At 33.5% G+C, this 13,438-nt stretch overlaps 1 protein-coding gene across 1 annotated transcript in view; it reads left to right on the plus strand.

Annotated features, from left to right (window-relative positions):
- LOC145295646 (protein SHQ1 homolog) overlaps positions 1–13,438 on the plus strand; it is a 71,709-nt gene that overhangs the window by 57,311 nt on the left and 960 nt on the right. The window contains exons 12-14 of the mRNA XM_080141484.1: positions 2,882–3,005; positions 3,503–3,623; positions 11,815–11,854. Coding sequence (XP_079997610.1) covers positions 2,882–3,005; positions 3,503–3,623; positions 11,815–11,854 — 285 coding nt within the window. The remainder of the gene's footprint in view (positions 1–2,881; positions 3,006–3,502; positions 3,624–11,814; positions 11,855–13,438) is intronic.

The following is a 13,438-nucleotide window of genomic DNA, read 5'->3' on the forward strand; positions in this document are numbered from 1 at the left end:
TGTCTATGAAAAATACAGCATACGCTTGTAATGCTAGTATTATACATCCTCTTTGGCCATTTCTTAATCTCATTTTAGTTTTATAACTTAAAGAAAAAAATTGCACATTTACATGTAATTTGTTGGTTGTGATTTTTGTTTGACAAGCCTTAACTTGAATTCCTTCCAATCTTGCTGCTCTTTCCTGAAAAATAACCTATTCACTGGTACCTGCGATTCTTTTCATCATTTTTCTTAAAATTATGACCCATTTGTTTTCTTTTGCTTGATTTTTATCAAATTATTTTATTGAGATTTTGAAAGTTAAATTTAAGTATTGCAGTATCATTTAGTCATTAAATTATTAATTGAACCAAATTGTTATATATATATATTAATACGATAGCATGTGTGTTATTTATTTGTTTTCTGTGTCACGTTTACATCCGAGTCGTTTAATTAAATATGGACTTCCATTTCTTGTAATAAATAATTTTACCAAGTTTCCGTTTTTATTATAGCTGATTGCACTCAAGATATATTCTTTTTATAAATAATTTTATTTAGAATTCTTCATAAGTTTTAGTTTCGAAGGAACTCAAGTTATATTCTTTTCATAAGTTTTGATTTCGATTTCAATTATAGCTGAAGTTTCGGTTTCAATTCAAGCTGATACACTCAAGTCATATATTTTCTATTTTTGAAATTGCAACTTTATAATATATAAAAATCAATAGAATATTAATTCCATAATAATATATATACGAAATCTGCAAGAATTATTTAAGCATACTTTATACCGGGCTATGCCGGGCGTCCCTGCTAACTTTGATAAATACTTTTGCAGTTTTAACAAAATAGCTACAATAATATCAGAGCGTCTCCATTTATGCTGAACATCTACAGAATGCCAATATCAATATATTTCATATGAATGAGTCCCCTGAGGAATTTCCTGCTAGTCTATATATTAATATGCTTATTATCTTCGACCGTTATCATCCTGACCAACCCTTAGAATGAAAATGGAATATTTTAAATTAAACCCCCCCCCCCAATTGTTATAATACTGAATTCCTTTAGAATGGAAATAGAATTTTCCAAAAATCCCAATAAACAATTGTTTAAGATGAATAAATTATCGTCAGTCATTGTTTGGTCAGTGCAGATCACAATACTAATAAGTAAAATCATAGAGTGGTATTGTTGATTAGGAACTTTTTAAAGCTACGCAGTTCATGTGAAAGCATACCTACTTAAGTGTTATGTTGAAATAAGTAAAATCATAGGGTGCTCTTGTCTATACATTAATATTGTAGTACCTTTTAATGTACCAGTATACGTGTGTCACGGCTTCCAGATTATAATTTATTTGATCAGGATATCCTATTTATTAAAAAGGATGATTGAAGGTGGTAACATACTGTGAACATTAAATCGTTCATATCTATATATACTAATAATTTAATGTTTGTATTATTATCGTATCTATATACTAATAATTTATTGTTTGTATTATTATTGTATCTATATACTAATAATTTATTGTTTGTATTATTATTGTATCTATATACAAATAATTTATTGTTCGTAGTATGTTATCACTTTCTATCCTCCTTTTTAATAAATAAGATCTCCCAATCACTGAGGAAACAATCTAAAAAAAAAAATTTTTAAATAAAAAAAAAATGTTACTTTTGGGCCGTATGTGAAACTACGAGTAAAATATACCTTCTTGATCTTTTGGCTAGGATCCAAGAGTAGTATTTGTTCCGTCTAAAGATGATATAATGATATTGTGAGGTTTCTGTTCGCACTGGGTGTCCATTCAATGGAAATATGTCACAGACTCCTATTAGAATATGACATGTAAATAGGTAATAACAAGGTCTATTCTAACACTACATTAACTAGATCACTTAGTTTTAACAAAAGGCTACAATAATATTGCAGGATCTTCATTCACACTGAATGTCCACAGAATGCCTGACAGCAATATATTACATATGAAATTTCACAGGTCCTGCTAGTAAAACTCTAATTTTTTTAATGTTTTAATTTCTATTTATAGAATTATTGAATGGAAATGGCTTCTAAAACTTTCAGTCTTTTAATGCATGAGAATTTGCTAAGAATTTTAAAGCCAGAAATGACTTTCTATTTAACAGTCTAAATGCTTCCTTTCAAATTTCAATGGTCAATTAATTTATATTTTGCTTTTTATTTTTTTTAACTAGTAACAAAATGCTAGTGAATTTAATTTCATGATTATATTTTACATTGTTGTACTTTTGAGTTAAATAATATAAGTTATTAAGTGGCAAAAGAGCCAGGAAATCCCAAGTACAAGAGTTGTGGTCACACAATGCTATAGAGATTTGTAAAACGTTAATGTAAATTTGTAAGCTACAAAGTTACATTGAATATTGACTTTTTTTTATGAAGTCGGTGGAACTGCAATTTTTTTCAAACCAACCTTTTCAAAATATCCTTCAATTCATTATTTGTAGGCCAATCTTAATTAAAATTAGACTACAAATAACAAATTAGCAGCTATACATTGTGTCCCAAAATTAAACATCCATTTTGAAATATAAAATAGTATAAAAAGAGGTCCCTGATTTTGGGACACTCTCTATATAAGGGAGTGCTGGAAAATAAAAACTTAGTATGACATTTTCTTTTAATTACAATTAAAAAAAATAGTAATACTCAGTTTTTAACTCCAGTACTCCTTTATTTTGTGTTTATTCATTTTGTAATCTTTTTGTTTTTAGATAATATCAGGGTTTTTTTTTTTTTTTTTTAACGTTTTTATAAATATGAAGAACATGAATTGTGTAAATGTAACTCCAGCCATGATTATAACTTTTAATCTTGACTTTTTATCTTTGATTTCCAGGCCTTTAATGATTTAAAAACTGTCATTGTCTCATCTTTCCGCCGTAGCCTCTCTTATCCGCTTTTCCGTAGCTGGAAGTTGAATATGTTGGTTTTATCAGATTTGACAACACTTTTCAGAGGAGGTAAGTGTTAATACATTTTTAATTTTTGGAAAATTTTTCATTTTCTGAATAAACCTTCTCTCTCTAAAATAAAAGGAAGGAGGGAATAGATGGAGGGGGACTATGTGTCTCATAAATAATGAAGAAAGGGAAGAGGTGTAAAATATAGAGAGGAGGTAAACAATCAGAAGAAAGGAGGAAAAATAGTGGTAGGAGAAAGTTTGAGAAGGGATTATGTAATCGGGAGGTATACCCAGAAAAAAGAGATGGTTGATGGAGAAGGAGTACAATTTTAGAATAGAAAAAGTAAGAAGATAAAAAGCAATTGGCTTAATTTTTAAGAAATTTACTTTTTTAAAGTATTTAAAGTACAGTTCTAGTGAATTTTGATATCTGCAAATTGATTTTAATTTAAAATTTTTATGTGAAAAGTGTTGTGTAAATATTTCCAAATTCATTTTTGATTGTTTTATCATTTTTGTCATCTTGAAAGAATTTTGCTTTTTATTTAAATTTAGGTCGTTTGCAAATCCTGAAATCTTTATTGGTTGTAAAAGAAATAATGCAAGGATACGAGTTGAACCACATCTTGAATGATCTTTATATCACAGATTATTGTGTTTGGATACAAACATCAAAGTAAGTCACAATTACGCCCTCTCTCTCATGCATATATATATATAAATTATATTTACAGACAAGTGCTTCATCTTTTAACGCGTCAGCAGTGTGGCTGTACAACTAATCCACTGTGTGGATTGAACCTTAAGTTATCAATCCCAAGGTTTAACATCTATATCAGTTGTCCCTGTTTGTGGGACATTAGAATACACCTACTGCCTCTCTGCAGAAAGTAAGTCTCTCAATGGGGCCATCTGTTGACTGTGGGTGGTAACCCATAATGCTTAAGGACAGGATCCTGGTGGTTAACCAGATCATGTTTAAGTATGGCCCACTCATAAATATGGCCAAATATGTCACTTACAGGCTGATTCCTAATAGGCTAATTGAAATTGAAACTAAAAACTATCAATAGATTGACTACTTTTGTACATGGTGGAATGATAAAGTTGTCATCCTAAAGAAAACAACACTACAGCCTTATTAACAAAATCAATTCAGGTAACTTGATTATGTAGTAGAATTGACATTTATTCAATGTAGCCACCTTCAACCTCAATCACGGCCTCGATACGGATTTGGCTGGAACTGGAGGCATGCCTTTTCCACAAGCGTTGGTGGGAGTTTGGCGAATGGTAGCGATCAGGTTGGTTCTGGTGTTGTAGGAGGTTATCTTAGTGATGTTCTTGACGTATGTCCAAACAAAGTAGTCCAGTGGGTTCAGATCGGGGAGAAGGGGAAGGGGCAGTGAGAGAAGAGTACAAAGTCGTAGCATTCCTTCTGAAGCCACATCTGGATCTCTTTGGACTTGTGGGCTGGCACCGAGTCCTGCTGTCACACCCATGGTTTGCCACCTGATTGCACCAGGGGATCACCACACTCTTCAGCACATCCAGGTACATTTTCGTGTTGACTTTCAAGCTGACTTCAAAGATATGATGTGGCATAACCGTGGCTGGAAACTTTGTTTTCATCATCCTAGGCATGTCCCTATTATTCGTGGCAATTCAGTGATGCACCATGAATTATTACTACTCATTTCACTTTTACGTTCAGTAATCTGTTTACACGAAACCTTTTTAAAAGAAAACATAAACATAACTACACACCCTGCAATAACAAACAATAAAATCCCACAAAGACAGATTAACTTGAACAAGCAATTGCCGTATCTGTGATCTTACAAAAAACTTTAACAATATGCTCAGTTTACATACCACCTAATGACACACCCAGTGAAATAGAATCAAACAAACTGACCAATCAACTCTCAAAACCATAAGTACTGTTGGGACATTTCAATAATCAAAGTATAATATGGGAAAGCAATGAAACAAATAAAAAGAAAAATTCATTGAAAATAAATCAAAACAATTTTTGTCTATATAACGACACATACATACACCCGATAATAGATCTTACTTTATACAACCCATCCATATATCTGAATATATATAACAACATGTATACTTACACCCAGCAATGGACTCAACCATAGATTTTACTTTGTGACCCATCCATATACCTGGATTAGAATTGGGAAACATAGGGTGACATATGTGGGAGTGACCATTTTCCAATAATATTAGAACCCGAACACAACTCTGAAACAAAAAATACCACGCTAAAACCTAAAACATGTTAATTTGGGAAAACTTTCAAAATCGTCATATACATAGCAAATGAAAACATCTCAAAATCACCCACCTCTACCTAATACAATAAACCATTGTTTACTAAAGAATGCAAAGCTATCCACAAATGTCAAGCTGTACTAAGAAAGAGATTCCAACATCAGAAAATCTCAATCAATTTAAAAATTACAGAGCTATAGCCTGACATAGCATTAAAGAGTTAAAACACCTGGTGCAACTACGTATCCAAAATATACACAAAGAATAAGGATGTAACATGATTAGGACAATAGAAGGCAAAAAAATAGCAATCCACCTACAAAACATCTCACCAAAAACAATCAGATATTCACTAAAAAAAAAGATATAACCAACATAATAGTTGAAAACTTTGCCCAAGTCTCCTCTTCCAAACAGAAAGATTTTTTAAAAATTAAATAAAATAATTGAAGATGTGAAAAACCTGGATTTTAAATCTCAAAAGACTGAAAATTACTATCAAAACTTATCATTATCAGAATTAGAAGAATCTCTCTCTAAAGCTCACAATATAGCAGAAGGACCTGATAAAATTCCATATGATTTTCTGAAAAACCTACCAAAAGTATCAATGAAATATTTACTCAAGATACTCAGTGAAATATGGCATTCTGGAAATATCCCCCAAATCTGGAAGCAGGCCATGATAATTCCAATCACCAAACAAACACTCTAAACCAAAATGATACTAAGTCATCAAGCTTTAAACCAATAGCATTAACAATCTGCTGGGAAAACATTGGAAAGAATGATAAATATCAGATTAATCTGGTTTCTAGAATCCAAGAACCTAAGAACCAAATACCATATTCATCCAACATTTTCTACAAAACCAACGATTTAATGTAAGAATAGGAACATTTTCTGACATTCAAGAACAAGAAAACAAAGTATCATAAGGAAGTATCCTTTCCATAACACTGTTTAACATAAAAATAAATATTATTGTTCAAAATCTAACTACAGGAATACATTGCACACTCTACATGGATGATAATATATTAGAAATATATTATAAATCCAAATGCATTTATCTAATAGAGCGTAAACACAAACTTTGTTCAAACAAAATAACAAAATAGAAGAAAACTGTTTCAAATTCTCACAAACCAAAACGAAATGTATACACTTTTGTAACCTACGAAAAATGCACATTGAACCAACCCTAACATTGAATAAAAATCAAACATAAGGAGTTGATGAATATAAATTTTTAGGGATTATATTTCACTGAAAACTTTCATCACGTACTTAAGGGAAAAATGTAACAAAACCATGAACTTATTGAAAGTAGTAGATCACACTGATTGCAGAGCAAATAAAACAAATGCTATTAAAACTATACCAATTCATAGTGTGTTCCAAGCTGGACTATAGAGGCTTTATATATAGAGCAGCAAGTCCTATATATTTGAAAGAACTTAAAAGAATCCACCACCAACGATTGAGAATCGCATGTCATGACATATCAGTCATGTGACTGTTTCAGCCATTGAGCATAGCCATTGTTTACTAAAATGGGGGTGGTGACTTGACATGGATAATTGATTCTTATCAATTACCAATGAAACAATTTTGCAAACAGTTGTATCAAAGGTTCGTGCAAACGTGTGCTGCTGTATCTGTGAGGATCATCGGATTGGTAAGTGGGCCTGCAAGATTGATGAGAAAATTTGATGGTGTATGTGCCTCTGTATGATTGGTTGAAAATGAGTAGTGAGTGGGTCTGCATGATTGTTTGTGTTCTTAGTCTGCAAGTGTGTCTGCAGATGAGTGCAAATGAGTCTGCACTTGTTGGTTATGTCACCTGTGTTGTGGAGTGACTTGTCAAGATTGGTGGTACACTATGGTCAAAGTCAGTTGAAATCAGTTGCAAGTGGGTCCTGTACTGGTGTCGGGGAACACGTCATTCAAGTAGATTGGGCTCCCTATGCGTTGATTGAATCATTGAATGTCCAGTTTTTTAGTTTTTCAGTGTGTGTGTTGCAGTTTAACTTGTCTTGAACTGGTGCAACTTCTTCCATAGTTATTTTTTGATATCCGTGAATTTGATGTTGCTTGATGAATGTCTGTGAAAGTTGTCATGACTGTTGTTGGATGGAGTTGTATATGATTGCTGAGCTTGACATTTATATTCAGTATGAAGTCAAGAGCTTGTTGGTTCTGGTATGACTTTGATAGCACAGCCGGGATGACATCAGGTCCACATGCTTTTGCAGTGTCAAGCTTTCTTATGATAGCATGCACCTGAGCAGGGGTGATTTTCAGATCGTCTAGTGTGGCGTCTGTCCGCAAAGGAAAGTTGGGAGGGGGTGGTTAGCAGAGTCCAGTGTGGAGTTGGAGGCAAACCGTCTGGCAAACATGTTAGCCTTCTCAGTTGCAGAGCAAACAACCTCATGATTGTTGGATAGTGGGGGAATTGTTGATTGCCCATTATGTTGTAGATTTTTCAGAAGTCTTGGGTTTCTAATTTCTGTGCTTTGATGCGTTTTTTGGTGGTTTCAGTAAATTCTCTCTTAGCTGTCGCTATTTCTTTCTTAGCTTTCTTGGCTTCTATGTACTTCTGTCTGTTTGATGTGGACTTATGTTGGTTAAATTTGCGGTACACATACTGCCTTTGCGCTATGGCAGCTGCACAAGTAGAAGTGAACCATTGGGGAGAGTGGGGCTTGCTATAGAATTTGCACGTGGGAAGATGTGCTTCAATTGCCACTTTGAACCATTCAGTGGTCTCATTAGTGCAATGTTCAGCAGGAAATGAAGATATTTTGCCATGGAGCGTCCCTGATGAGGTCCCTGATAGCTTCCCAGTCAGCCTTTTTATAATATCTCATTGTTTTGAGCAGTGGCTCTAAAGTTTAGGCCAATTTCAACCAATACCACTGCATGATCGGCATTCCCAAGAGGGCTGTGGGCATTCGTTACACGGTCATCAGGAACTGTGTTCAGAAACAGATCTAGAAGTGATGCATGTTGTTCTTGCTGGTCTGGGAAACGGGTTGAAAACGTAACCATCTGTGATAGAGAATGAGATATAGAGAAGTTATGTGTTGTGCTACCAGCTGCGTCTGTGTAAGTAGAAAATCCAAGCCAGTTGCTGTGGTGGACATTGAAGTCAGCAAATACATGCACTTGTGCGGAAGAAGAGTGCTGTATCTATGCTGTCAGAGACTTTGTTTATTAGGGTACAGACCTGGGTTGAGGGAGAGCAGTAGAGAAAATAAAAGTAGCTAATGTTATTTTGCATGTTAAGTCTAAAGCACATAAAGGCTTGATCGTACGATTCTAATTTAGTTTCTCTAGTCAAGGGGAGGGTATTTCGAATGTAGACTCCAAGACCATGCATATGTCTGTCAGAGTCCTTACGGCAGAGTGGGAGGTATCCAGGCATGTTAAAGTAGTTAGAGGGGATGGAAGAGTGTAGGTTAGTCTCACTTAGTGCTAAGCTATCCTTGGTGTTTGTTAGGAGAAATGCTTCAACATCAGCTAAATTAGTTCTAAGCCCACAGATGTTTGTAAATGCAAACCTCAAGGGAGAAGGCAGGTAGGTTTTGTTTGAGTTTTGGTCTGGTTTTAGCGTAATTTTTGAATGAACTGTCATTTTTATTTTTAAGAGTTTCAGTTTAGGTAAGGGGTGCTGAGCAAGTGGTTATGCAGAATACCAGACATGCAACACAGGCAGACCATCAGCTGTCCCTCCATCTACTAGGATTGTGGCCTCAGGATAGCCCACCGGGGATGAGTGCAGGGTCCCTTTCCATGCGCGACAGTTGGCTCTGAAAACTGGTAGCCATACGTCAGTGAGCACTGGAACGGGTAGTTGATCATCAGTGGGCACTAGAATAGATAGCTGGACATCAGTGGGCACTGGAATGGGTGGCTGGATATCAGTGGGCACTAGTGCATTATCATATATGAGTCATGTAAATTATTAACTATGGATAAACTGCTACAAAAATATTAACACAGAACACAGGTAGATGGCCATGGTTGCTACTGGCAGTCATTCTCGTTTAAAGAAAATTGCAGGCACTGATAGCAGTGGTCAAAATGAAAACATTTTACAAGTCAATGTTATTTGCAGTAATTGGGATTGTGATCTTTTTAGATGGTTACTACTACTTGATTGCATTGGTGGGCACTATCAGTTATTCCTGTATTGACATGATTACTTGTGGGCATTGGTTGCTTTAACAACTTTTTGTCACAATCGTGTTGGTGAATAGCAGCCATAACTGATGTGGAGTTCATTGCATCGGTGTAAATGTTATATTACGACGTGTTTTGTAATTATGTAGAATACGGACCGTGCCATATTTTACATACTGTACTTATACTGTATATGGTAGGTATTGTTTACTTAATTGTTAGATGCTTCCTGTGTTAAGAGGTAGCCAATAAATAATATCAGTGTTTCTGTATGGTCCGTATTCTGCGTAAGTACCATGTGTAAAATGGTAAGAGCCTGAATACGATCTGGCACGTTGAAATAGTATAAAAACTATTCATTATAAAAGGTTTTTGGAATTGTTTCTTAATATGCCCAACTACATTCTGTTAACCTGCGCAAGCTATGGTGGCAATCCGAAAACTGCGCTGATAGTACATTTAAGAAACAATCGAAAGGAATTTTAAAGCATTTAATCTGGTGAAAGTTATATGTGAGAAAAACCCTTTGTTCAATCAATAATGTATCATGTAAATATCCCATAAAAAAATTATCTATAAGTTTTATGTAGAGAAGAAGGATAAGAAAGAAAAGACGGAAAAAAGTAAGTCATGGGTCTGCCATTTCAACAAGTTTGTTTACATATGAGAATGAAGAATAACTGAACAGTGAAGAAGATGAAAAAAAAGAAAATAACGTGCCCTTTAAACATCCTGTAAGAAATCTTGTTAAAGTTTTATGTGGAAGGAGATGAAAATGACAGATGTGTTCTGTAAACATCGTCTAAGAGATTCTGTGAGGTAAATATCTTGATAATTGTTATCATATGCTTGATTGCCATCTTTTTTTGTTTTTTAACCATTAAAAAGTACTGGAAACCGATATTCCCTTAATTCGAGAAATGCAAGTGAACATCCAATGGGATTGATCGGACTTTTCGAAAGGAATATTCATTATTTCAGATATCTGACACGTAAGTCGATGCCTCCGTTCAGTCTCGAAAGACAAAGGATACCCCCTGTAGGGACAGCTGCACATGTAATTGTTAGGCAAGGGTTATGCAATCCTCAACCACGTCTCTCCTGAATCGGCACTGTTTTGAGTCCAGTAGCAAGGAGAAGTCCGGGACGACTGGAAACAATGCCGAGATAAGCAGAGAGCACCGACAGCACCTGGGAGTCCCAAATGGTCACCCATTTAGTACTGACCAGGTTCAATGTTGCTTAACTTCGGTGATCCCGTGGGAACCGGTGTATCCAATACTTAATTATTACGCAAGTACATAATAATGATTTCACCTGAAATGTGTCCGTGATCTTTTTACTAATGTAAAGTATTAACAATTCATAGATGATGGAATGATAGTCAGCCATCCTCTGTGGATTAAATAAAAAATACATTAAATTTAATTGTGTTTTTGCATTATTAAAACGTCTTATGTAAGTGGTTCAAGGTGAATAATTACAGTCCACAAACTTAAATACAAATTAGACTGAACTCACAAATTAAATATTTTTAGTATTTCATTTGTTTTTTTTAATCTTTATTCAGTGTATCAAAGAAGTATTAGTATTACATATAAAAATGTACTATTACATTTGCTTGCATTGAAAATTTGATAGAATTCCAGATTATCTTCGTTTTAAAATTTATTTCCTGAAATAACATTTTGAAGAAAAATTTTTATATAATTCTTGATGGTAATTTGCAACTCATGACGTTTTACAATTCTAAAAACTATCTACCCTAACGTACACCTAATTCTATGTGAATATACTAGTATACCTATACTGTCAAAATATTTTTCTCTCTAAATTTTTTAGATGAGGATTGATAATTTATATTATTTGAACTATTGTTCCCATCTTAGATGTTATTCATGTGTTTTTTGGTTGATTGTAACCTCCAACCTTTTTGAGTGAGTCTTGACAAAAACGGGAATTTATCTTCCTCAGTACCGTTGATACTAAGAGTAAAATTGTGAATTACTTAACAATTCATAGATAGTCAGCTATCCTCTGTGGATTAAATAAAGGATTCTCAAATTCAGCCTGAAGAAGGTTGAAGGTTATATTGATTGAAACTTGAGAAAAATGTCCAAGATGAAAATAACATCTTTCATTGCTTCAGTTTATTGCATAATTCAGTATCCCAGGCGATTTTTAATTGCGAAGATTAAATAATAATTAGTATTGATTCAAGCATTGTCAAGATTGGATATCCAGAAATGCAAATAGAAAATTGTTTGTAAGTGCATTGTTTTAGATATTATTTGAAGTAGTGAGTTTTAATAAAGCAAATTCTTTTTCAAGAACCAAATTTACTTTTTTTATTTGCGTTAGCTGATTTCATGGCTCTATTTTTTCAGTGTCAAAATATTGGAGTTGCTTACAGAAGAATTGTCAAAGGTAAGTAAAGTCTGAAACAAGAATGAGAATTCTGAAGATGTGTCCGTTAGCATGATGATGAATGGGTGGAGCTTTTTACGGAGTTGCTTGGATGCATCTGACAAAAGGAAATGCATGAAAGGAAACGCGTGCAATACAATGAATGAAGGCATTTAATTTTTTTTTTCTCAGTTTGTTCAATTTTAAAGGAAGGGCATGTTTGGCCTAATGGATACTCTAAAAGACTATGAAATCAGCTGAGTTCAAATCCTGTCACACCCATTGTGCTCAATTACATGCTAATACCCTTGGGGAAAGGTATGAACTCCCTTTCTTTCTGATTGTGGGTGAAATAGCAACTTATCTTCAGTAAATTGTCTATCATACCCTCTCCATAAAATTGTCATGCTAAAAAAACATTTAAAATTTTGGACCTCGGTTGCCAGTTTTATGCATATTTAATTGCAACTTTTATGCTTATTTAATTGCAACTTTTATTGCCATTGTGCATACATTTTATAACAATTTCAGCTACATGTGCAGAATTTGAACCAGACGTAACTAACTGTCCACTCAGCTTTGCTTGAAACATGACCTCAACCTCCAGCTTTCGCCGAGCATCAAATCATAACAATGTTACTCAAAGAAAATACTGAAGGAAACATTAAAATATAATAAAATCATCAGATAAAAAATATAACAAAAATAAAAAAGAAACAAAGACCTATCGTTTTATTCTTGTAACAATTTTTTTTAAGTGAAAAAAGTAAACACGTTTTTTTTTTGTCAGAAAACCATTTTTTTGTTTTTCACATTTTTTAAGATTTTAAAAAGCGCTTTATATGTTTTTATGTTTTTTTTGCATTTTTTTATTTTTGTGGTACTAATGTAAACTTTTGTTATTTGTTTTTTTTTTTGCATTTTTTTTGGTCATGAACAATTTTTTTCTGTAAGCAACCTTTTTTTTTTTTTTTTATTAAATTAAGACAGCCAGGATATTTCCTTAGAATTAGGCTTTTCTATAGTCGCATTTTTTCTTTGTAGCGATTGTTTTGTTTGGCAATATGAAACATCTTTCGGTGTCTGCAACTCAAAGGTGGAGATATTCATCTTGTATAAGCTTGTTAGGAACGGCTGTTTGAGAGTGTGTTGTTTTTGGATAAAAAAAAAAATACAATTTGCTTGGTTTTTTGTTTTCCCCAGTTAAAAAAAAAATTTATTAAAAAAAATAAAACAGAAATTGTTACAGTAGGTTATTGTTTCTTTTTTATTTTTTTTTCTGTTAATTTTATTGTTTCCTTCAGTGTTTTTTTAGTAGCATTTGTTATGCTTTCAAAATCGGCGAATGCCGGCAGTTGATGTCATGTTCCGAGCAAAGCTGATCAGTTGAGTTACGTCTGGTTGAAATTGTGCACAAGTACCCAATTTCAATTGATGTACTCCCCTTCCCTCTTTACGTATGCTGTTCATCAACAGAATTGTTGTTAAACTTAGCAAAATATATAGCTAGTCAACAACCAGACAATGCATTTGATAATTTTATATATAGACACTATTGTTTCTCTGAAGGCTGTTTCCTAATTTGGTTTTCTTAAGAAATTTTAT

The sequence above is a fragment of the Euprymna scolopes genome, chromosome 2, assembly GCF_053919585.1.
Source record: "Euprymna scolopes isolate OS-2025 chromosome 2, ASM5391958v1, whole genome shotgun sequence".
Taxonomy (NCBI): Eukaryota; Metazoa; Mollusca; class Cephalopoda; order Sepiida; family Sepiolidae; genus Euprymna; species Euprymna scolopes.